The sequence below is a fragment of the Apteryx mantelli genome, chromosome 12 (assembly GCF_036417845.1).
Source record: "Apteryx mantelli isolate bAptMan1 chromosome 12, bAptMan1.hap1, whole genome shotgun sequence".
NCBI classification, from domain to species: Eukaryota; Metazoa; Chordata; class Aves; order Apterygiformes; family Apterygidae; genus Apteryx; species Apteryx mantelli.
The window spans coordinates 25,744,097-25,769,025 of NC_089989.1; the positions used below are offsets into that span (position 1 = coordinate 25,744,097).

General features: G+C 44.2%; 1 protein-coding gene across 1 annotated transcript in view; it reads left to right on the forward strand.

The window, feature by feature from the left end:
• The window catches only part of LOC106497361 (contactin-4), a 344,686-nt gene that overhangs the window by 192,404 nt on the left and 127,353 nt on the right, over positions 1 to 24,929 (forward strand). Inside the window, exons 4-5 of the mRNA XM_013958278.2 lie at positions 4,419 to 4,545; positions 6,070 to 6,245. Of these exons, the coding sequence (XP_013813732.1) occupies positions 4,419 to 4,545; positions 6,070 to 6,245 (303 nt within the window). The remainder of the gene's footprint in view (positions 1 to 4,418; positions 4,546 to 6,069; positions 6,246 to 24,929) is intronic.

A 24,929-nucleotide genomic window follows, 5' to 3' on the forward strand; every position in this document is an offset into this window, starting at 1 on the left:
TGGGGGGCTGGGGGGATGCAGAAGGTACAGTCGTCATTCCAACTGTAGTGAAATTAATCTGACATTTTAAAAATAAATTTTGTAGTATCAGCAAAAGCTAGAATAGCAGAATGTTCTTCTAAATTACCTGCTATCATGTTCTGTCCAACAGCATATCGGAATACACCGTGTTTTGCGCTTAAATGATACTTTTATCATGAAATCTACTGAAATTTCCTGTACCCTGCATCTTACTGCAAGAAATACACTTCTCTAAGGAGGCAGAAGCTGAGCAGTAGTGAGTTTGTTTCAACTGACAGGGAATAAAAGCTGCTTTTCGGTAACCAGTCTTGTCTGCAACTTGTCTAGAGCTCAGGGCAGCTGTGTGTTCATTCTGGGTTCGCTCGTCTCTGGCTCGAGCTCAAGAAACGTAACTCAGGAAAAAAACCCGTCATTGTGCGAGTATCTAAACAGCTTGTCTGGAAGAGCCTAATGAACACAGTGTGGTAAAAAGGGCGAGTGAAAAGCCCACTAAACTCAGGAAAGAGACTCCGACTGGCATCGGGGGGCTGCTAATAGTGTTCATCAATAACAAGCAAAAAGTGTTAAGTTGCTCTATGATTGCAAGTCCCTGAAGATTATTGCAATAAAAATGAAGTTATTGCTTTTATAAATGTTTACAGTTTGTATTTAGAAGTTGTGAGGATAGCAAAACTTTGCTCCCACAAAACCAAACACAGTGGTAGAGCAAAATGCATTTGCCTTTGCTGATGTTAAATGTGTTAGATCTGTTTTATGCCCAGCAACATTGTAAATTAGTTGAAAGTACACTATTTATGGCACAGATACTTTTAGTTTTCTACCTGTAAGAAGCTAGATGGCAGTTTGCTCTATTTATTACTGAATATTTACTGTTCTTTGGATCAAATCTTCATCTGCTATAAAGTACTATGGTTCAGCTGTTGTCACACACTGTGTTAGGTAGGATCTGGTCTGTAGTGATTTCAATCATGCATTAGACTAGCAACAGGACTCTACAGGCTGAGGATTAAATAGTTTTGACTTGCTTATCTTGGTTATACACAGGCAGCAACAAGAGAAAGAAGAAAGAGTAGGCACTCAAAATAATTTTTTCTATGCACTGTTGCAAGTTTTTTTCCTCTTCTTCTGTTCTGCTTACATGCTGACAGCTGCTTTCAGAATTTCTCCCTGCCTTAACTAATGCCACTTGCTTGAAAGCTAAGGAGTAGCCTTAGCAGTGCTTTTTTTCTTGTTGACTAATAGAAAAGGCAAGCGCTTTTTGCCGTTTAAAAGCTGAATGTTAACCAGTGTCGGCAGCAGGTGTGATATGCGCAGAGCAGTTAGTTTCATTTGGTGACCTTGCCCGAGCTTCTGTTGCATGAGATTTTAGTTTGGGCGAATCAGTTGAGTTCGTCTTTTCACCTCTTTGTGACTATTTCTACTTCCTTCTGTGTCGCACCAGTTCCCTAGGTTGTGCCTCGCCGGGTGATGGTGCAGACCGGTTGTACGGCTGGTTTCTCCAGATGTAACTCCCGGCCAGCATCCGCGGGCGCTGCGCGGACCGGTGCGATTGCACCTCGAAACCGGGCGTCTGGTGCGACGGCACCGTGCCGTGCCGCGGGGGAACGGCTGGTCCTGCGGGGACGGGTGCCCCGGGCAAGGAGCGCCAGGGCCAGCTTCTGTACTTCGCAGTTAGAAAACTGGATGAGTTAAAATGCATCTCGATTCTTTTGTTTTCAAACCCTTTAATGTAGTACGAGGAGCTGTAATGTTTATGGTCCAGACTGTAATGTTTTCGTGCAGTGGATGAACAGTACAGCTGTGCAAGGAGTAAAGCAGCTCAGGGGCTGAGGAGCAAGTCAGGAGAGAGATCCCAGTCCAGCCCTGTATGTTTTATGCTTGTTACTATTATTATTATTATATTTTCCTGCCAGCATCAGTAAGTTGCACCCAGGTATAATTTAAAGCTAGAGATTATGTGAAACGTGTTTTGAGTAATAGATGAGTCATGGTCAGATACCATTAACATATAATTAGAAATAAAGGTAAACACAAGCGATAGGCCGGTGCGCTTAGTGCGCTCGTCGTGCCGAGGGAGGGGATGCGACGGAGGCTAGGCCGGTGTAATCTCCCCGGCAGGGTCTCTCTGAAACCGTTCGGTGGGAAAGGCAGAGCTTCCTCCCTGGAGCACAGAGCTCTTGTTCTGCCTCCTGATCAATCCAGCTGATTTCCCTAGCGTCCGGCGGGGACGACGGCTGCTCGCGTTCGCGCCTGCCCTCCTTCAGTCAGGAAGATGCATCTTCTCCTCTTCTGTGTTTTGCTTTGTGTTTTGTTTTTTTGTCCTTACCAGTCGTCCTTTATTCTGTCTTTGCTTTATTTACTCTTTCTCCTCTCGCCGCCTCTGCCCTGGGCGGCCTCCCGGCCCGTCAGGACATGCTGCGGGAGCCCAAGCGAGGCTACCCGAGAGCAAAGCGCCTCGGCGGAGGTGAGGGCGCAGGTAGCTGATCCCTTCAGGGACGAGAAGTTAGTTTCCTTCATGTTCTGAGCAGTTACCACGAAGACAAAATTGTCAAATACAGACATGATGGAAAATAGTGAATTTATGTTGTAACAATTTATGAGCGCGAGGAGCAATATTGACGTGTTTCATGGAATACCGCGCTCTAATTGCAAGCTGGGAGACGCAGGAAAGCAGTGGCGCAGGACCGTCTCTGCCGACGCTGCCTCGCACCGTGCTTCGCCGAGCCGTGCCGCCGGGCACGCATGGCCTCGGCCGCCGGGCGTTGGGCGCGCTGCTTCACCGAGCTGTGCCGCTGGGCACGCGTGGCCTCGGCCGCCGGGACGCACCACGGACGTTTACGAAACTCCGATTTGCATTAGACTGGATCACTGTTCGTCTGGGAGCTTCCCATCTGTGTTGCAACGTTAATCGTAATTTGTAGCTTTGGAATTTGGTTTTGGCCGTGCTCTCTGATGGTCTTTGAAGCGTGCTCAGGGCCAGCGAGCGGTGTCCTACGGGACACTTATTCTGCTCTGTATGATGCCATGTCTAGGAAACGAGTGCAAATAGGTGAATGCATTTCAGTTGCTTGATCAATATGTTTTTAGGTCTGGGAAAAAATTTGACTTGGGACTCTTACAACAGAGGGGTTTTGGTGAGGTTTTTATGCTTTCTAGTGTCACAGGGGTCAGAAACACCCCTACTTAGGCTTCCTCTCTCAATTTAGATTCTGCTGCCTCTGTGCTAGTTTCAGTCTCAGAGAGATGCCTAAGGTGGCAGGAGATGAGAAATTAACTTGAATTTTTTTTAAGTCTTTCCAAAGTTTTGCATAAAGTTTTGATCGTTTTTTATTACTGTTATTTTCATTAAACTAATCTACCTGTTTCATTAAGCAATGCTGACCTTTAGTCCCAGGCATAATAAAGGACAAATTGATAAAATAAAGTTTGAAAAGGATTAAGTAGCAGAGATGAGAAGAGATGAAAGAGTTAATAGCACAAAGGGTATAAATGTATCTTTAAAAATAAAGAATAAAAATAAAGAATAAAAGTCAGTACAGGGAAGGCTCCTATAAATAATCTCCACCCTTGAATTCTGGCAGACGGCGCATGCTGTGTGGGGTGGCTGCGGGGGCTGGCTGCCGGGGTCCGTCGCAGGGCCCCAGCCGCAACGAGGGAGCCTCGCGTGTCGGGTACCCAGCTGCTTCTCTGAAAACCAAGGATATTTGCTATTGCCAGCTACAGAGCCTGCTGTTGTGGCGGTTACAAATTTTGTTATTGTTTACAGTCATGGTAATACTATAATAGGTGACCAGAGTAATACAAAAAATGACGTCATGTAAAGCAGCAGCTGTGTTCTTGATATGGTGCAAGCCAAAGATGAGCAGAACCAGCCCTTGCTACAAGGCGGGAGGGTGTAAAACCGCTGACAGCGGTGCGTGACCAGGTGTTCCTTTGAAATGCTGATACTCCATTAGGGCTCGTGGCTGTAAAAGGGTTTCAGTTCATTGATGGATGGCAGGGCCGGGGTAGTGGAGGAGTTTCTCAGGAGCTGTAAATGCCAGTGGACTTCCAGCTCATGTTATTGCATCGTTGTGTTTAATAATGGCTTTTTAATTTACAGAGATAATATTTCAATTTTTGAAGGTGAAACTAAGCAGGGTCATGCCTGCTCCCATTCATTTGAACTTTATGTAAAATTTAAATCCGTGCTCTATTTAGTGAACAAATATTTTAGTGAATGTTGAGCCCACAAGGTTCAATGGCTTTTGGAAAAAGAGCTGGCTTTTTAAAGAAAAGTGCAGTTATCACATCTTTTCTAGGATGAATAATATACAGCCTCTTTCTTTTAAACTTTTACAACTAATATATGGGGATTCCATCAAGTATCTATTATGTTTTTCTTCTCTTTACCACAGATGACAACACCCTGCATGGGCCAGTTTTCCTTCAGGAGCCGAACAGTGTGATCTTTCCCTTGGATTCTGAGGAAAAGAAAGTGAAGTTGAACTGCGAAGTCAAAGGAAATCCCAAACCAACTATTGGGTTTGTTAACTGTTTAACTGTTCTTTAGTGTGATCTCTGCACTGCGGCAGTATCCCGCAAGACCCCTTTTGCCTGCATACTTGCCATACTATAAATCAGTGATACCACTGGCGCCTTGCACGGCGCTGATACCGAAAAAAAGGCATGGTGAGACCACCATGTATTGCAGCGCTCCTACAGAATTTTGACATGAGCTCAAAAAGGTTATGAGTGGACTATAAATAGTCTTGGAGGTGTATTTATTTACTCCCTGGTGTTTTCCTCCCATCGCTCTGTAACTCCGTTGATCTCACTGGATAGAAAGCGGAGGAAGGAAAGGCAAGTACAGCCCGTAATTAGTTCCCCTCTCAAAGTGGAGAGGCTGTACATGAGCTGCATGTTGAGCAGAAAAGGGTTGGCAAGGCATAGACCTACTTCAGGGTGAGTATTAAGTTATCAGCACATACCATTTTGGCCTCCTTGGTTTTTGGTTATATTTAAAACTGCAGTGCTACCCTAATATTGGTAGAGCACCCATCAGTGCCACCCGCAGCGAGGCTTGCGCATAGGTTACTTCACGCGGAAGTGTCCCTTTCTCCATGTGTCTGTGGGTGCTTTTTCCACGTGCAGGCATGGTAACAACACAGAGTAGGCTCTGTCCTCACACTTGGAAAACCCTCCTCCTAAGCGCTCCCTTTTCCTTAAATTTGGACAAAGATCTTGATTGTTTTCAGCTTTATAAACTGCTTTGAGATCCTTGGAAAAAAGATACTATACTGTTGTGGTGCTGCTGCTGCTGTTGCAGACATCCATTCTAGCTGATGTAAATATTTAAACTGATTTTTTTTTCTTCTCTGCTGTTCTTATTTTGTTCACCAAAGTAAATGCCACGTTGAAACCGATTAGAGTCATAAGACCTCAACCCTCTTGCTGTCTTCTGACACTGCTATTTAACGCAATAGGCTGTGTTGATTCATTCACTCATGCAAACATATTCAAATTTTTTCTCTGTACTTTCTGAAAAAGGGAACTGATCTGAGGCTGCAGCTCCCTTGCATGCTCCGTCAAGGGCTGATAGGGATAACAGTTGCTGTAATTGGGGCAATGTGGTGTTAGAAATTCTCAGTGCTCCAGTTTATGAAAACATCTGCTGTGAGTGATTTCCTTAAATTTAAAAACAAATCAGCCAGCTAAGGCAGGGGAGAAAAAGAAACCACTGTGGACTTGAGTGGTTTAAAGATTCTGTTTCTGGGACTTCCCCTTGCAAAATGATTAATTCCAAAGAGCAACGGCACTAGCAACAACAATACAAGCATTAATCATATCAGAGACTGAAATATATGTCAAGGATATTGCTTTTTCAGTGAAATAATAGAATATTTCAATCCTGTGCAGGAAACATGCATTTTCATGCTGGTTTTATGAATAAGAAGTCAAAGGTGCTTTAGATTTTTTTTTTTTTAATTTGCTACGTGTTGTGTTTTCAAATATATGAGAGTATCCATTAATATTAGCAGAATTTAACTTTGGTGTTTTGTGCTATAGGTGGAAGTTAAATGGAACCGGTATTGATATCGGTATGGATTACCGCTACAGTGTGGTGGAAGGCAACCTGTTGATCAATAACCCCAATAAAACCCAAGATCCTGGAACGTACCAATGTGTAGCAACAAACCCGTTTGGAACAATTGTTAGCAGAGAAGCAAAGCTTCAGTTTGCTTGTAAGTAGTAACAACTGCATCTCCACCTCAGTTCCTGCAGCGTACCAGAAAAGCTGTAAGAGCAATGCAACGTAAGAGCAATTAGAAAACTATTCTAATTTGCTACATATTATTCTCTGAGCTGTTCATGGAGTTGAGAAAACATCTTGATTTAGAGGGTAGATTTGAATGAGGAAAAGATGTCTTGCTTTGTGATTATTTAGCTAAAATGATATGGAGCATGCAGTGCAAATATGTCTCTTTCTTGAGAAAGAGACCTCCTGGGAAAAGTACCCGGCAAATAGGATCTCGCCATTGATTTTTCCCTTCCTTTGAGAATTAAGGCTTCAAAACGTTTGAAGGAACATACTGTCTATAATGAGCAAATTCACAGTGACAGTTTTCATAAGTCCTAAGTTTCAGTACTTAGGTAGAAGTATTTTCAGGTATGGATGGCATTTTGTAACTCCATGTGTAAAAGGGAAATTAGTAGCAGCTTCATACTCATTTTAGATTAAATTCAGAGTTACAGCTTCTTGATAAGATAAGAACAAAATACATAGTTGTGGGTGTGAATCAGCACTACATGAAATCGGGAAAAGCTGTTTTGGAGTACAGGATAGGGTCTGTGAGAATGGACAAATGATAACCCAGGGCCATAAGTGCTCTCTCTTGATAGGTAGCTGCAAAGGTGAAGGTACAGAATAGATACACAGGCTTGTTTGTCCATGGTATCTGTGACTTCTCCGTGGTGTTATCCCGGGAGGGCATATGTAGTAGTTTAGTAATTACAGCAGGATGTGCTGTGAAATGCCTTTGCACTCATGTACAAGGGTTCAGGGAACATAGCTCCTAAACATGTACAAGCTACCGGTAAATAGGCAGCTAGGCTTTCTACAGAGTTTAATGAAAAATGTTTCTGACTGACTGGTAAGAAGAGCTGATGTGCTCCAGCTACAAAAATAAAAAGGTAAAGATGCCAATAAATGCCAGGTTCAGACAGTGCAGGAAGGTGATTTGTAATGAGAAATATTACCGTGAGTGAAGTCAAGTCCTCCGTCTCCCTGAGTAGTTTACAATATATTATCAGTTTGCTTATGACCTGCTTGTGTTTTTCCATGACTGAAGATGCATTTTCACTGTAGATGGGTAATGAACAGCTTCCTCAAGACCCATCTAATAACTCCAGATTTCAGTATGTCAAGGTGATTGCTTCATAAATACTGCTTTATTCTGCTTCTCTGAAGATCACCTGTATCACAGCAGGCCCAATCTTACAAATCATGGCCTTCTGCTATCTATCAGGCTAAGCCTTTGAAGCATCATTATTCAGCGCTAAGCACTTCAACACTGCTTTTGCTATGGTCAAACTATTTACAAAAGTCAGTCGTTTAAGGACAGGCTTGATACCAGCCAGATTCCAGCTACCTAGGCACTGGTAGCTAACTTAAAAATTCAGATATAAAAGTAGAAGAGAAAATGCTAATGCTGGTGAATTCAGTTGCCACTGACTACCTGAGTGGAAATAATTCAACTTCTTTGCGTGTTTAAATCATTATGCATTAATTAGCCAGTAGCCTGCAAACACAGAGAATTCTATGTAAAAAGTAAGAAGCCAATAGCCAAATTTCAAATTTCATCTTTGCTTCAAATACAGGATGTTTATTACATTCTGATTAATTTTTCTATCTTAATATATCTGCCAATAATCTTGCAAGTTTTGTAGTTGACCAAATAAAAGTTTGGTTTAACTGATTCTTCATTAGGAGGACTGAATTCAAAAACAAAGTTTGGGGGTTTTTTCAGTTAAAATAATGATGAATAGAATAAATTTTTTATTTTAGGTTATTAAACTTTAGATTAGTAAAACTGCATAATCAGATTAGAAACATGAGGATAAATGAAAAGGCATTAGCATTTATCAGGCTAGGCTCCGTGCTTCCACAAAAGAGTAAGTCATTGGGAGTTGTATAGTCAGAGGGATTGCAACCTGAATTAGCTCAGTGATGAAAAACACAGACTGGTTTAAGTTTATTACAAAAGCTTTGCCTCTAAGAACCAATAAAAATGTGTATCTGTACTAGTAATGCTTGTTTTCAACCTTTATGTCCGAGACATCTGGATGTAGTAGCACTATGTAATATAATTACTTGCCTGTAAGTGTTTTTATTCCCAGTGTTATCAGTTTTGAGTAGGTTGTGTGCGAGTAACCTAAAGTACTGCCGGGAATGAGCCCTGCCGGCCATTCGCAGGTCGCAGTTAAGCCTGTCTGCCCTCAGCTCCTCTCTCTGGGTTGTTTCCCTTTTTCGAGTCATTTTCCCTGGATTTACCCCCTTTGTCAGGCACTGAGAAGTCGGGAACGTTGCTGGCGTTGGCCGTGCAATCCCTGCCGGCCCCCGGCTGCGGGCTCGGAGCGCAGCTGCGTCGCGTGTTGCGACTGAGCTGCAGGAGGGCGTTTGGTTGCGGAGGCAGCACCGTCTCGGTTTCCTGCTCGGTACCTGCACCCGCTTCCCCCCTGTGTGAGCAACCCTTTATCTTTCAGACTGATCTGTGTTGTGTGATTTCTTTACTGTCTCCTTTTTGTTTCTGAAGAAAGTTATTGCCTGTTCTTTGGAGACTGATGTCTGCTTTTTTGAGGTTTTTTTTCTCAAGGGTTAAATTCTGAACCCTGGGGCATCATTAAAATATGTTCGCTCTCTCTTGAAGGGCTGTATTATTCTTCTCTAGTGTTTCACTGAAGATTAAACTGTGATGTAGCCATTCAACCTCCTGTGGAGGTCAGAGAGGGTCAGCAAATTTAATCCCTGAAATATGTATTTAGGTTACAAACTCATTATGATAGAAGTGCTAATATTTTCCTCCAATATGTGCTTTGTGATACATCATTAACATTCAGATTTTCTTCTTTTTTTTTTTTTTCTTTTTGCAATGCCAGTTGTCTCTGAAATTGAACCTGTTTTCAGAAAGTGAGGAATCTGCTCTGCCACGGTAATAGAATATGGATTAATGATCCTCTGAACCCTGTGCTTGTACCGGTACAGACGCTCAGAAAATAAAAAAGCCTTAAACCCTGAGTATGGGTTCTAATTATGGCTTTCCAAAATGATGTATGAAAACACAGTAGAACTAGATTAAATTACGTGGGCTTTGTTTGGGGGGAATGAGGCTTAGCCTGACAATTTCATTTGCTGAGCAGTGGTTTCTGTTCAGAAATAACACTGGAATCAATAGGAAGTTATGGCCGGGGAGAGGCGCAGCTCCCAGGCTGCGCTTTATAGCTGTACCTGCCCGTTCAGACATATGCTTAAACCTATTTACTATGGCCCGGCTCCTGCTTCCGCTCAAGTCAAAGATAAAACTTCTATTGATTTTTAGTGGCACCAGAGTTGGGCCTTACCTATCAGGAAGCGATGACTTTGCAAGTTATCCAGCTTGCTCAGCTCCCGTTTTCTCCGGCGAGCCCCCCGCAACGGAGGGAGGCGGTTCGTCTCGTGGCGGGGCCGTGCGCTGCCAGCAGAATAAGATTCACCGGGAACAGAGCGCTCCTTAACGGATGTCCTTGCCAAATTGCTTCTACTGACGCTAAAATAATTTATAAAATGGAATGTTAGTGCACGTAGGTGCTGAAAGTTGCACTTACACCCACATCTCCATAAACATAAAATCACAGAATAGAGGAGATTGGGAAAGACATTGAGAATTCATCTTGTCTGGCCCCTATTTGAGGCTGTATCGGTGCCATCCCTTAGAGGAGCTCTCTGCCTACCAAGGCATAAAAAACAAGAAAAGGAAAGAAAACATGTTTACAGAAGCATCCAGAAGACTCACAGATCTATGGGGCTTTTGAAGTAGCATTTTAAGTTTACTTTTTTTTTCTTTTTTTTAACCCAAGCATGATGGTTTTTAAAAAAAAAAAAAAAGTCATCCCATGATGCCGGTTAGGCTGAGGACCACCCATTTAAACCAAAACAGCTCCTCTGCAGCTCCTATCAAAATGCTCCCAGACTCTGAAGGAGTAAGAGCTACGCTCCTCGAGAGGAAACGGCGTACCTGCGCCCCAGTGCCAGGCGTGCGGCCGGGAGCCTCGGTGGCTTTGGCACCGGTCGTGGCCCAGCATCGGCACGCGGAGCTCGGTATGGGTTACCTTCACCCGCAGAGCCCTTTTTGGTGCTGCAGTTGAGATTTACAGTTCACCTCCGAAATGTGCTTGCAAGCTGTGGCCAAGCAATGGAGAAAGACTTGCGGCTTTTCATAGGGAGGTGTTTGTGCGCGTTAGCTTGCGCAGACGCGGTGCGCATTCGTCATTCCTGTCCCGCGAGCGCCTGGCAGGTCAGGGGCCGGGCGGCGGGGGGCAGCCGAGCTCGTGGCGGTGCAGGGGAAACGCGCTCTGCAGAAAAGCAAGAGTGGTGTCGGGTGGGAACGAATTGCCATCAGAAAACCTGGTGCAATGGGAATAACGAGAGTCCAAAACTAACACGTGGTTAATAGCGCGGTGCCAGGAGAGACCTGTGCTGCCAGCAGTGCCTGGCAACAGGGAACCCACACGGCCACAAATGCTCCGGATGCGAACAGACAGGAAAAGTGAAGTTTTGTTTTGCTGTTGAGCATGCTTTAAAAGAGAAGGATTATGGAGCAGATCCAGAAGAGGAGTTTATTTCGCCGGGAGGATGTACTGCGTTTTTGGGACCGGTGATCTCTGCTGTGATGTGGTTTGTACAAAGGAAGGAAAGGAAAACTGCAGGGCAGTGGAGTAGGGCTGCGGGAGCAGGCTGCGCGTGCACTGCCGGTCTGCCAGGCACGTGCGTCGGGCTCCCGGGGCCCGCAGCCCCCCGGGGCGCAGCGAGCGGGACCGGCAGGCAGAGGAGCAGGCTGGGGGGCCGCGGGCCGGGCGCTGGGACAAACTTCCCGACAGCGCCTTGCGCCGGGCTGTTGAGTAGCGTCTTCAGAAGCGGAGATAGATTTCTTGCCTTTGAAAATTTAATTAAAGTTGGCTAAAAAGTAATAGGTGACAAGGTCTAACGTATAGGGCCATACGTGCTGAGCGTAAGAATCAGTTCATAAAGGATGGTCTCTGTTTGAGAACAGGTCAGGGGAGCAGCGAAAAGAAAGTAAAAGTGGAGTATTTTATAAGGACAAATAGGTAGAATTGGGAGACTTCCCTTCTTACAGTACTCAGCGAGGACACCTCGTGCTCAAACCAGGGCTCCAGTTAGAAGTGGTGGAAGGGGGTAGCGCTGGAGTAACCCCCCGCTTCCCGTTGCAGAGATTGTGAATACTAAGTGTCTTCATTTCCCATCTTAGCCTGGGCTTTACATCTTTTGAGTGCTTGCTGGTCCCTGAATGAACAAAATAATGATGCCATTATAATGTAGTCTTTTTTTAAAATGAATCTTAGAACGCGATTTCAATGTTCAGGTCAGTTTGCTGTGCTTAGTCTGGGTCATGCCAAGCCCAACATCTTATCTTCACCCTTCACTCGACTCACGCTGTGGAACATGAGGTGGCTCTTCTGTGGCGGCCGCTCTGGTTCGGGTGGTACGAATCGCGCCGTTGCACGCCGGCCCCTTGGCCTTGGCTCAGGAGACCTGGGCGCGAAGAGGCAGGGAGCCTGGGGCATCACTTGGAGCTGGGGACAGAGCCTGGCGGACAGGAGCGCGCCCCGTCACACGCCCTGCTCGGGCAGTCCGGCCCCTTGGCAGCTCTTCTCCTGCCGCCGCTGCAGGGTGACGGCTGGGGAGGGAGACAGCGGCCAGCAGAGGTGTGAACTGAATGAGCAGGGATGTCCGAAGGGTTGTGGAGCATCCCAGTGGGGAAGGTGTTGGGATGAGTCGGGAGAGCATCTAGACTTGCGCTTTAGTTAAGGCAACGGGCAGTCGTAGCTCTTCTGACGTGACGCAGCACTCTGCTGTGGGGCTGGGGATCACAAGTCTGTGGTTTGTGGGGGGGGCTATTTTTCTCTTTTTTTCCTTTTTAACCTCCTAAAAGTTTGCAGCTGTGACCTGGTGTGATTTTGATCTCGTTTTGGTGCAAGCCTCCAGATCTCCTTGTCCCCAGGAACAGGTCTTTCGCATCCTTTGGAAGAGGGATGGACTTGCAGACCTGTTCTGCAGTCCCTGGCCAGACCTATTTTTTTAGGTACAAGTTTAACAGTAAATTACGCATAAATATTTTTACATATATAGGTAAATAGTTTCTTATTGTTTAGTCTGTGATTCTGTTTTACCAGTCTGTTGGTTTGCTGTTCGTTTAGCTTTTCAGCCCTGAGTCTCGCATGTAATGATGTTTTTCCAGCCAGTTATTCTCCCTTTGGTGGATGCAGTCTGTGCCAGTGACACTTGTGCCAGCAATTGAACTTTGAGTACCAATGGGCGTATTCGTACTATTTGTCACCTGGTTGTGGGCACAGACTAAAAAGTTGTAGATGCAGGTATCAAATACGCATCTGAAGATCGTTTCTGGGTATGTTAGAATATTTATCATTGTGCTCCCCAAACAGAAGCTCTTCCTAGGCTTGGCTGAAAATGTATTGTAAAACTGTGTTTTCTGAAAGTCTTTTCTTCACAGGCAGCAGGAGACACAATTTTTGGAAATCTGTGTTTGATAAGACTTTGTGTTTTAAATGTCAGTCACAATCTGAGGTTTTATTTGAAAGAAATCACTGTCCTGGAGTTTCCTTGGACTCTGTAATTTAACGGCTCCATCCTAATGCTATAGGTATTTTCTGCAGTTGGCAAAATGATCTTGCAATATGCAGGGGGCTTGAGGCAGCGTTTCTGAGAACAGGAATGAGAGGGGACGCTCAGACCAAAGGCAGCGGTTGCCAGAAGATGCTGCAGGAGCAGCAGCAGGAAACAGGCTTAGCGGTTTCCCGCGGAAGCCCGGGGGCGCCGGGAGCCAAGATGAAAGGAAACGAAAGGGGAAAGGCCTCCTCCTCCTCCCGCCGCCAGCCCGGTCCGGTCGCGCGGGAAGCCCCGGTCTGCGTGCAAAATTCAGCTCCAGCTGTTTTCCCGTGTTTGAAGATTAAACTGCCTGGAGGGCAGGGTTTGCAGGCAGTCTTGCCTGAGCTGGTGATACAGGGCAGCATCCGCACAGCCACCTTTTTAAATTTGCTGTTGAATTGTTCATATCATTTATAGAAATGTTAACTTTTTTCTTTTTTTTTTCCCTTTCCCTTTTTTTTTTTTTTCCCCCCAACCATGGACATATTTTTAACTGCAGGGAATCAAACTATTGTTTCGGCAAACTGTTTTTCCCCACACTATTAAAGGAATTTGTTTTACGGAAATGTTTCTGTGAAAATAATTGTTATGCATGAATTAGCAGATAGGACTCAGCACTGTGCAGTGCAAATGGCAGCAGAAAATACAATAATAATGTCCTTGTAATGAGAATACTTTGGGGCTTTGACCTACCATCCCAGAATAATTTCACTGTGATGGTAGAAAAAGAAAATTACTCCCAACATTATACTGAAAAGGGTTTTTTTCGATATTCCCATTGCTAGAGTGATTCCTGCTGTATCTTGTACCAGAGCAAATCCCGTAATTTTTGCTATTAGTTGCTAAGAAACAAATTATAATTGCTGCTCAAATTCCTTACTGTTGTACCTCTGATTGCCCTGAAGTGCATTCATTTTCTTTTTGAAGATTAAATGATCAGTGAAGTAATTCTTTCAAGAACAATTAATAATGAAAACATTTTCAGAAAACCACCAAAGTATCTGCATTTTCTCGACTAAACAAACAAATGCACCAACAATCGCATTGATTGATCAATGAATTGATGCAGTTTTCTTAAGCTGAATGAAGCATTTGGGACACAAATTAAATCATTTCCACAGTGATTACTAGTGTCTGAGTGTTGAGAAAAGATGAAGGAAAAAAAAAACCACTCTCAGAAATTAGGAGACTCAGGGTTTGGTCTTTTCTCCCTACCAAGACTCAGATTGCATCTGGCTGTTTCAGGGCTGAGAGCTTCTCCGCGTCCCCTTTGCCCTGCACTAAAACTGGGGTTCAGCGCTTGGCGCCGGCGTGCGAGAGCCCCCGCGGACCCCGCCAGCCCTGCGGCGTGCTGCCCGCGGGCCTCTGCTCCCGGGCTGACGTTCACCCCCGTGCTGACGTACCGCACTTGGAGGGTACTTCTTGCTCTAGCATCCCTTGCGCTTTTTTGCAGCCTTGGCTTCAAATCTGCAGATCTTCCCGTAGGTTTATTCACTTTTTCCCGGCACTTTCTTTGGGGCGCTGCCTCCCACTCAGGAGCTCACAACTCGGAGATTGCCCCCACCCCGCTAACAGCTGGGGTTTGCCTATACCCAGGACCCATGAATCTGCCTTAAATAAATTCGTTTTCTTAGAGTCTAGGCTCATCTAAAGGAAGTGGCTTTCTTAATGTGGCCTGCTTTCCCCTACGCACCCCAAAATTTCTTCTGCTGCCCCATCTTTTTCCTTTAAAGTTCACTGGACCCCTTCTGCGCCCCAGTGAGACGTGAGGTTTTGCTGTGGGGCACAGGGCCGGGTGCCCAGCGCCAACGGTACAGCGCCGCGCAGGGCTTGTGTCTGCGATTTCTTGGGTGACCTTCATGTTTCAGTTTCCAGGAAGACTATAAAAAAACCACGATAAAATTTCCCGGATACACCAGATGCTTCTTCTAAATTTTATGTCCTATAAATGAATCCATTTTCCTACAGAGTCTCTGCTAAGAGCGATTCCCTAAACTTTTCATCCTTCCTAAAGGGAGGGTTGCTCCGTAGCTCCCGAAGCCCTGCAGATGTGGCACAGAGACGTTGCTGAACTTGCTTGACCACCTCGCTCTGGTCTTCCTCCGGTCGCACCGAAGGGGCCGCGACATGCCAGCCGCCCCGTTTTCTTCCATGCACCCTTCTGCCAATGAAGCTGTCAAGTCACAGCTCGGAAGAGTAGAGGCAAAAGCTGTTTGTGGTGTCCGCGCTTCTGCAAAGTCACAGTGTCACTGTTGTCTAGGCTGTGAGAGTTGGGGCTAGTTATGCCCAATTTGGAAATTTTCCTATGTGCATGTAAACAGAGTCCCTGTTTCCGCCTCCAGGGTCCTTTAAAAGAAAAATACTATTTCTATCAGTGGAGGGCCCAAAGGTCCTATCCAAAATCAGATGCTCATGCTGTTTGGTCTCACAGGAATTGGGTTTGATGTGATGTGCGGTATGTTCTTTAATAAGGGAGCAAGCAAATTTATTTGAATTTTTATACTTGCAGGTATTTCCAGATGTTTCTCCTCTTTGCTAAAAATCTTCAGCCAGCTGTGCAAAGTGCAGTCGTCATTGCTCAGGAATCAGTTCACAACCTTCGCCACACAATCTCTCATGGCTGCGAAACTAGGTTAAGCCACGTGCAGCCTTTTTCTTTTTCTTTTTTTTTTTTTTGAGGAACAGGACCAATGGGGAGTATGTAACAGAGGATAGATTTATAACCTACTTTAATCTGTGATGGAAGGGCCCTTAACTTGTAAAGAACAGAGACATAGGATTTATATCCAGTGTGTTTCCACCCAAGGGTTATAAATAAGATGTATAGATTATTACTTAAAACAGTGGCAGGCTATTTGTAAATAATCAGCACCCCCCCCCCAACAGCTAGTAATCTTGCGAGTCTGCACCAATATTTAGGAGATGTGTTTCAATTTCTGTCACGCAGGATCGCTGCTGTTGAAAGAGGAGGGCAGCGCCCAGGGCGGCGCGACGCCTTCGGCAGAGGCGGCTCCCTGCCCGGCGGGATGGCCACCGCCGGCGTCCCGTACGTCACGCTGCAGTGAGCTGAGGCTGCGGGTCACTCGGAGCTGAACTATTTCTTTTGAATTTAAAAATTGAGTTAACAATAGTGCACGGACAGTATTCCCGTTCTGTCTCTTTCAATATTTATTAATTTTACCTTTAACATGCAAAATAAGTGATAGCAGGTAATGGCAATATATTCTTTTTGTATACGTAGGGGCTGGATCTTTAAGAGCTAAACACAGCTGTAGACAGCTCCAGTGCAGCTAACCAAGCAACCCTTGGGCCCCCACGTAGCATGCAAATGTAGAAGCACCTCAAATTACATAGCTGCTCAGAAAATTTGGCCATAACTGCCTTTCTGCTGGGCTGCAGGAGAGCGTTTGGTGAGGGGCGGAGGCAGGCATGGCGTGGGCGTGCTGCTCTCTTGCGTGGTTGCTTTCCCATGCAACGATCCCGGGAAATTGCCTCCAACAGGCAGCACCTAGTCCAGGGACTGCCCGTCTCCAGCTTGATCTCTTTGGCAAATGAATTGTACTTGAAAAGGGTGAGAGGAAGCTGTGGGACGGAGGACAGCTCCAAAAATCGAAGGAGGTGACACGCTCCTTAACCTTGGTGTGCATAGGTTAACTGGTCACCTTTCCTTTAATTAAAAATAGCCACCGTTATTGCAACCAGTACGACAGAAGCTCTGGAAAACTTTTTGCTTTTTTTAATCTAAGCCACAAGAGGGTAATAAAAGTATCTGAACAAGTCACCTGCCTGAAGTTAGATTTAGAAGAACCGAGACTACAATTAAGATGTGATTGAGAGAGGCTGCGATGACAATTAATAAGAAATGCAATGGCTTGTGGAGTCTTCGAGAGGTATTTTGTGTCGTGTGAAATCCGGGAACCAATTACCCGGTTGTCACCAGCCCCGTGGCCTCTCTGGGGAGATAATGGCCTGCGAAGCGAGCTGCCCACCTGCGTGCCAAGCACGTTCCTGCCAAACAGTGCCTGGAATGAAAACGCTGCCCGCCAGCAGAATAACCTGTTTAAAGCAGACGTAGCAATGCTTAACCTCTGAAGTGCCGGCTCTGCCGATGGCTCTCCCGAAACCTGGGAGCAGCTGGGAAGGGGCGGCGTTGCAGGCTCCCGTACGAGGCTCGTGTGCCCGTGCAGCACGGCTGCCTGCGTCTGTTCATCTGCATCGTCTGCTTAGGCAAAGGAGGTGCCCGGCTTGTTGCTCCTGTGCAAGGGGAAATCAAATCAGAGGCTCTACCTCACGCAGAGTTTAAGCTTCAGGGTTCTTCTGTGCATAGATAGAAGTTCTGCAGCCGGCTCGGCATCCTGATTGTACTGAACTTTGTAAAGCGAGGGGAGTAAAATCACGTAAGGAAGTGAAAGAGAGCAGAAGCGAGGGTGCATGGCCTTTAATAGCTGCGTAGGGTAAATGAGTCAGGGTGCAGTTTGGATGTTGCTAGTATCCTTTTCTTTGCTGTCATATGGAGTTTACCATGTATATTTGATAACTGTTGATGAATGTAAGGTCCCACCCATATTTTGTGTGTATTAAAACGTACAGAAGTACAGCCGGTGGCTCCAGTAGGCTCTGAACTGGGCTCGTGTTGCTTGCTTCAGCTGAACGCTTCCTTGCACTGAGCTGATCCCGGTGGCTTGAAGGGTTGCTTGCAAAGCTGTGCTGTTAGTGAAATCTCTTTCCAGTCTTGAGTAAATTATCTTTGTGCTAAATTATGGCAAGGTGTTATGAAAAACTCAGGTTGAGACAGGAATGAAATAAAAAGAAAGATTTCTCATTTTTTCTGATGTTTCTGAATGAAACACTAAGTATTCAGGTTCTGATCCCAGGAATTTGGGACAATTTCACTTTAAAATAGAATAGGTATCTATGCATTTAAAGATCTTTTGATATTAGGCTTGATCAGTCATTTTGACCTTTCACTGTTTAACTTAATACCTCCATTTTCCATTCTTTTTATGTACTCAATGCATAGGTTATAAAGGAAACTGTAAAGCTCCTACAGTAAGTCTAAGGAGAGATCACGATTTTGTCTTTCTTTTCCTGCTTTCCCCTTAGCTTGGTGCAGAATCTGGTACTGTGCTATTTATCAGCAAAATTTCCTGTTCTCCTCTATCTCAGTCCTGAAGCCTTTACAACTTGCATGTATTTACCACCAAGTTAGTTCCAGTTCATGGCCCGTTTGGCTGTTTACCACTAGATTATTAGAGAACCAGTGGACTTCATCTGAAATCTAGCTCACTCTTTGAAAGCTAAAAAAAGAGAATGAAAACAGTCTATTAAAGAGGTTGGTTGTGGCTATTAATGTGTCCTTAGCAGTACTATTTATCCTCTGAGTGTGAATATATTTACAGAACATTTTTCTGGGCACTTTTTCTTAAATCAAAATCAAGGTAGGTAGCAAGTGAATAATTGTGTAGTTGTTATTAGAGTTTCATTTTGGCATTACCTCAGAATATAGCCTAGCTATCTTCATTGAGTAAAACCTTACCTCTGCAAATCACTGATGTTCAGTTAGTTTATTCTGATGTCAGCTAGAAGGATGCAAAAATAAAAGAGGAAAATGAACTGTAAATTTAAATTATTATTTTGACAATAAATGGAATAGCCTGGAAACGTAGATGGCAATATAAAGCAATACCTTGAAGATTGCAGTGACCCTTCAGGGAAGCTGGTTATTCAGTGAGAAGAGTGAGTGATACTTTCCTGGAGAGATGAAATGAGATGTGACCAACTGAAAACTTGTACATTTGAAAGAAATCTTCCTTGTTGTCTTACAGATAATTATTAGAGTTTATAAAGATATTTCCTTCCAACGTTAATATCTTGAAATTGCGATTAAGAATCCCATAGAGACTTTGCCTGTGTTAGAGTCATAAAAAGCCAGGCTGCAGCGGCGCTCAGTCCCTGTGCAGAGTTCCTCCTCACGATTTCGTGTGGGCAAGAGCCACCTTCTGTCTTTAAAATCTGAATGCTGGGCATTGGTTTCATAACAAGTGCTTTCTGCCTGCTCTCTTCGTTACGAGCCTTAGCAGTAACATCAGGCTTGTGAACCTTTGCTGCCTACGCGAGGTGTGATGCACCTCAAACCAAGTAAACATCTGTGGTTTCAACTAAGGCTTCTTTGGGTTCAGGTTCTTCCCAATTACAAATCTTTCAAAACATCTAAGCCCGTGGCCTTTGGTTCTTTCGCGGACAAAAAATTTCCAGAGCAATCTTACAAAAACTGATCCTAGAGTTTCAGAACTGTCCAAGGAGCCATGAGCATATTGTAATCATTATTCTTCTGTGTCCAGTGGACAAGCAACAGGACACGGAGTCAGGAGGTCTGTATTGTTTTCTCAGTTATTAGAATGACTTCTTGTAACTTCTCCCCTTTCGGCTCTGACTCCCCTCATCTGTCAAACAGAGTAATACTATTTACCTGTTTTGAAGGAATTATTATAATCCTTGGATTATAGATCCGATTTGGTATCAGTGCAAAATGGTGATGTTTGTAGATGTATGGAAAGTAGCAGTTACAGGACTCCCTGGTGCAGCACAGACTGTACCTGAAGGCTAGAGGCAGCCTGTGTTTTTGTAACAGACTGTTCCTAAAGATGGGATGCAAGGCCAATGTAAATGAATTTTATCTTAGCGGCTGCTTTTTCATTGTATTATTTTGTATTTTCTTTCTGGAAAGCAAGAACAGGGAGTAAGTGGCTGCATGCAAAGGACTGTGGGGCTTCAAAGATTGTCTCATGTCAGTTTGCCTGTCTGCAACGAACGTGACTACCATTTTGTAATTCATTAGAAGTGAGGTATGAACAGAATGAAAAAATATCTTCTCTCTGCATAGTGCTGGGTAGCATAATAATCTGCATTTTCATAGGCAAGCTGAATCACCAGATAACCTCTGAAGACCAAGATCTCTGTGGGGCGTTTTTCGTTTGTTTCCATCAAGTAAAGGGAAATTGTTCTTTGAAAATTCCAGCTCAGTGAGCATGTCGCATCATTTTGCCTTATTTGGGATCTGTGTTTGCATTCATTCAGCTACACAAAGTAAGAAGGTGAGGTATTGCATAGTCCAGTAGAGAAGCTCACGGTATCTGCAATGTTATTGACCGCCTATCAAGTGGAAGAGAGGTTTGTGCAGCATTGCCTGCCGCTGATGGAGTTACTGCTCTCTGGCTGTTACAGAATCATCTGTGCTGCAATAAAGGGTCAGAATAATGCATTTTATTGCTAAAAAAATCAAAAAATCAGGGACTGAAATAATTCCGTTGAAGTCAACCCAAGGGGAAATGTCTGCCCAGATTTTCCAGATTAAAGTAATAAAATAAAATTTTCTGAGTCCTCAGCATTTTGTATCAAGCAAAATATTTGCTTCGAAATGAACGTTTGAAATATTTCTTATAGAAAGATAGTAAACGTGCAGTTGTTATGAAGTGGAACATAAAGTCAGTGAGGGTGTTTTTGTTGGTTTTGGTAACGTCACAGAAAAGAATGGTTTGATCTTGGGAAGGAAACGGTGCAGGGTGTTGCAGGTACTTGTAAGAGCTCCTCTTCCCAGGTGAGATGAAGCGCGAAGGAAGGCAGAGAAGTGAGGGGGGCTGCATGGTTGCCTGTTTGGAAGAACGGCTCAAATACAATACAGTAATGCGTTGTGGCTATAGCACGCCATGGGGGACCATGGAAGTGAGGACAAGTAGCTCGTGCTTGATGTGATGGAGAAGGGTGTGTGGAAAAAGAAGAAGGACCGCGGGGCGAGGGCCCGTGACTTCGGCAGCTGTGCGTGCCCGCGGCACTTGTAAAGCTCCTGCAGGGCTTGAGAAGCAAGATAAAAGCCTGAGGAGGAATTTTAGCCGTGCGGATAGACAAATAAATCTGGTTTTGATGGATGGTAGTCAGAAAGACTTGGCAAGATTTAAACATAGTCTCCATGTGAGAAGCCAGATGGAGATGTCAAAGATGATACGTAGGTCACGGGCCTGAGTGACAGGAGGACGGGAGGGCTCTGGAGGGAAGGAGAGGACTCGCAAGCACCAGATTTCATTGTGGCTTTCTTGCCAGCTCTTCGTGTTTTCCTCGTCTCCTGTAGACTTAAATGGGTGCTTGACTTCAGTGGGCCAGATGCTTAAATGGAAGTCTCTGAGCATGTTTTCAGAGGACGTGGTTGAGCTGCTAGGGGGTAAGGAGGGTCGCTCGGCAGCTCCTCCAGCTGGGGTCCTCGGGGGGTTGGCCTTCCCCAGACTCACAGGGCTAATGGAGGTCCTTGCTTTGAAGAGGAGACACGAGGAGGACATAAAAAGTTCAAGGCTGGTATCAAACTTAACTCCTCGGGAGCCACAGAAGAGACATGAACAAACGTGCACGTCAAAACCGCACAGCTTCTTCCTTTCCTACCACTGGCATGTGACCGTTTGCCAGATCACCGCTGTGTCGGCTGCACCACGTGAGCCGCCCGTTTGCACGTCCCCCCTCAGCCTGCACGTGTGCGCCGGGGCTGCCGCCGGCAAGGAGCATGTCCGCCTCGCTCTACGTGTGGGCAGCTGCCTGCCCCGCGCCCCTTCCTGATCGCCGGCCTGTGTTGGGGGACCGCTGTCAGAGCAGCCTTCTCCTGGCGGAGCGGTTCGCCCTTGTAGCAGGCCACGTGCCGCTGAGGGGGTTTGATCTGAACTGAAGACCTCAGGAGTTCGTGCGAGTCCTCCAGGTGAACATCTGTTCTCACTGCATCGTTTAATTTAGCTTTCAGAGAAAAATACCGCCGCAAAATTTCTGCAGCTGTGAATGCTGCTACCGCAGAGCTTCGTCTGAGGCTTTTTGAATCTTGTAAGAATGGTGCCAGTTTCTGCTCAGTGAAGAGGTTAGGGAAAATAAAGCTGTAGACATCCAAAATGGAGCTGGCAGGTTGGTAAAGACACAGTTAGAGTTCATAATCTTGCACAGAAATCATGCGCAGTACTAACCGATTCCCCGGTGTCACGGCACAGGCCGTACCTTGCTTAATACACACAGCAATAAGGTCCAAGCAGAAATTTTTCATGGGAGGAGACGGGCTGGGAGAATGACAAGATGTTTACCTCTAAAACTTTTTCTTTTTTTTTCCAATTAAATAGAAATCCCAGTGAAATTTCTGTTCTAAAGGTCAAATTAAACAGCATTCATCCCCAGACTTGTAAACTATTTCTCAAATCAGTGACTCTAAAAATTATTCATTAGAACACCAGCTCTTAAACTAAAATTCTATTAAGCTCTGTATCAAAGGAGCTTTTATTCTGAGCTACACAGCCAGCTGTATAGGCTTGACACAACAGCAAGGACACAGGCAGAAGAACTTAATCTTTGTGTATTTGTGAAAGGGATGACATAAAACCCTGCTTTTAAAAAGTCAGGCACAGGTTTTATAGAGACAGTGTTTAGAGATATTAGAGCCATAAATATCAGGAGGCAAATCTTGTCAAGTGTTTCAAGAGCAAAGAGCCTTAATGCTTTTGTGGGTGCTAGTCATCAGTTAAAGTGCTTTCAGGCTGCCTTCACAGAGACAGGCTATGATTTCTTCAAAGCAATGTCCTCTAAAGTCTGTAATTGATTGAGATGCACTAGAATCTCATCTTTAAGACTATTTTATGGGCCAAATTAGCGTAGTTTATAGTCTACAACCAATGAAATCATATTATTCCATGGGCAGTGATGCAAATTACTTCTTTTTCCATCTGTTTGTGTATTTTTGTCCAGGATATGAAAGCATGTTCTGTTGTCTGTATCAGCGTTAATGCAAATCTGATGAAAGCAATTTGGAAGACGGCATACGAGCCATGCCTTGATAGACCGTTCTTTAGTCAGTCTAAAGTAGGAAGACTTGGCCCACACTTGTTCCTCTGGTCTGTCTTTTCATTCAACAAAATGTCGTTCCCAACCTGTTCAGAATTCCCTTGAGACGAAATCATGTGGTCTTTAATCAAAAAATTCCCATTGACTTTGATTCAAGGACTGAATATGACCTTAAACATCATTTGAAATTTCAGACTCCTGGGATCATCTTAAAATTACATCAAGGGTATGAGAATTATGCTCTGTAAATCTCTTTAGGTGGTGATTGAAAATTGGCTTTAGTTTTCTTGGCTGTATATAAGTACTTAAGTGGATTTTAGGTTTCTTTCACGCACGTGAAGAGGTAGCTACCCTTTACCTGCATCGTTACTTTATTCCCCTACTTCCTAGTGTTGGGGTGCTCCATGCATGGGGATGGTGGTGAGGATATTTTTATACATTTCCAGTACAGCCAGCTTACCTGCTCTTTCTTCATTGATTCCTAAATCTGTTATATCTGAGTTTTACTATATATGTTTTACATATGTTGTATTCTTGCTCTTGGTTCTCTTTGTTGTACTCAGAACCACTTTTGCTCGGTCCCAAACTTGTATTTCTTAAGAGTAACTGAGGATTTGGATTTATAGCTTTGAGGCTTGTTTTCAGCCTGCATCTGTACTACCAAGGCCTCTGCCGTCAGCTTGTGCTTGTATTTTGGGGGTGCCCAGGTTGCAGTCCCTTGTTTTTCCTTCCACCACATACACCCTTTATCAAGGTTCATTAAATAGCTCACTCTGTAAAAGGAATAATCCGCTTGAAGCTTTTGATAGACATAGAGGTATTATGCTTTGGTAGCTACTTGTTATTAACATTCATTCACTACAGCAATATCGCTGATACGTTATCAAATTTGCTTTACAGCAGTCTCTAGAGATAGACTTTAAGTAAAATATAGAAGCATAACAGCAACTAATATTTTTTCTCTAAGCCTGAATATTAGTCATATTTGCTTTTGGAAATTAAGATTCAGTGATGTATAAAAAAGTGCTTGATAGATGTATGTTTTGGTTAGAATATTGGAAAAGGAGAAATGCTTTCGTATCAGTTAAACAAGCATAAGGATAATAGGTTAAAAAATAGCTTTGACACTGCTTTCCTAATCAGTAGAAAAACGTTAAATGTAATGACAAAGGGCTCGCTAATGGTGTATGAGTTTTTGACAGTGTGTCATTCAACCAAATGTACAGCAGTGCTTCTTTCTACATGGTAGAGTCACATAAATTGGCTTTCTAAAGGACAAGCAGACACCTGTCACAATGAATTTGAATCATTTACTACTCATGTAATTTTCTATAACATTTTGGTAGTTCTAAAATAACCCTCTTTATATAGACTTCTCTCTTAATTTCAGAACTGGCATAATTGCAAAATCATTCTGGATTCCAAAAATCTGCTATGCATTTAAAAAAAAAAAAAAAAAGCCTAAGGAGAAACATGGAAACACTCTTCTGGCAAACAAAGAAAGAGAGCTAAAACAGAGCTTAGCTTTCATAAAAAATAGGACTTTCTCTGTCAAATCACCAATGACCTGAGACTTGCAGCCTCCTAAGGGAAGTCTCTTTGTTTCAGTCTTGTTTCCAGGGCTCACCGAGTTCAGCAGCTGAATTATTTCCACGTTGTAGCCAATAACAGGAACCAAGCGGGCCTTGTACACAAACGCTGTAAACATTCTGCTTGAGTAGAGATCTTAAAAATACAGCAATCAGTGGAGCTATAAATGAGAATGGTTATAAATACTAACAACAGAGGTCAAATGTTACACTGCTCCGTGCTACCCTTGGTGCCCAGGAACGTGCAGGGAAGTGAGCTAACCTAGGCTTGTTTTCTTGCTGGTACTTTGATTTAACCTATGAAATCTTGCTTTGAACGAGCAGACTTTGATTTGCAAGACTTACCTAGTGATTCAAAAAGACTCACCAAATTTCCTGTTACTTTAGTTTCATAAATAAAGTACAAACTGAGGTAGGCCCTAATAAAGGGTAAAAGGCTGTAACTCTGTTTTGCTTATAATTGAATCTTCCTTGCTATAAAGACTGATTTTTGTACTTAAAACTTGGGGAAATTTTTAATTACTCCAGCCAAAGTTAGA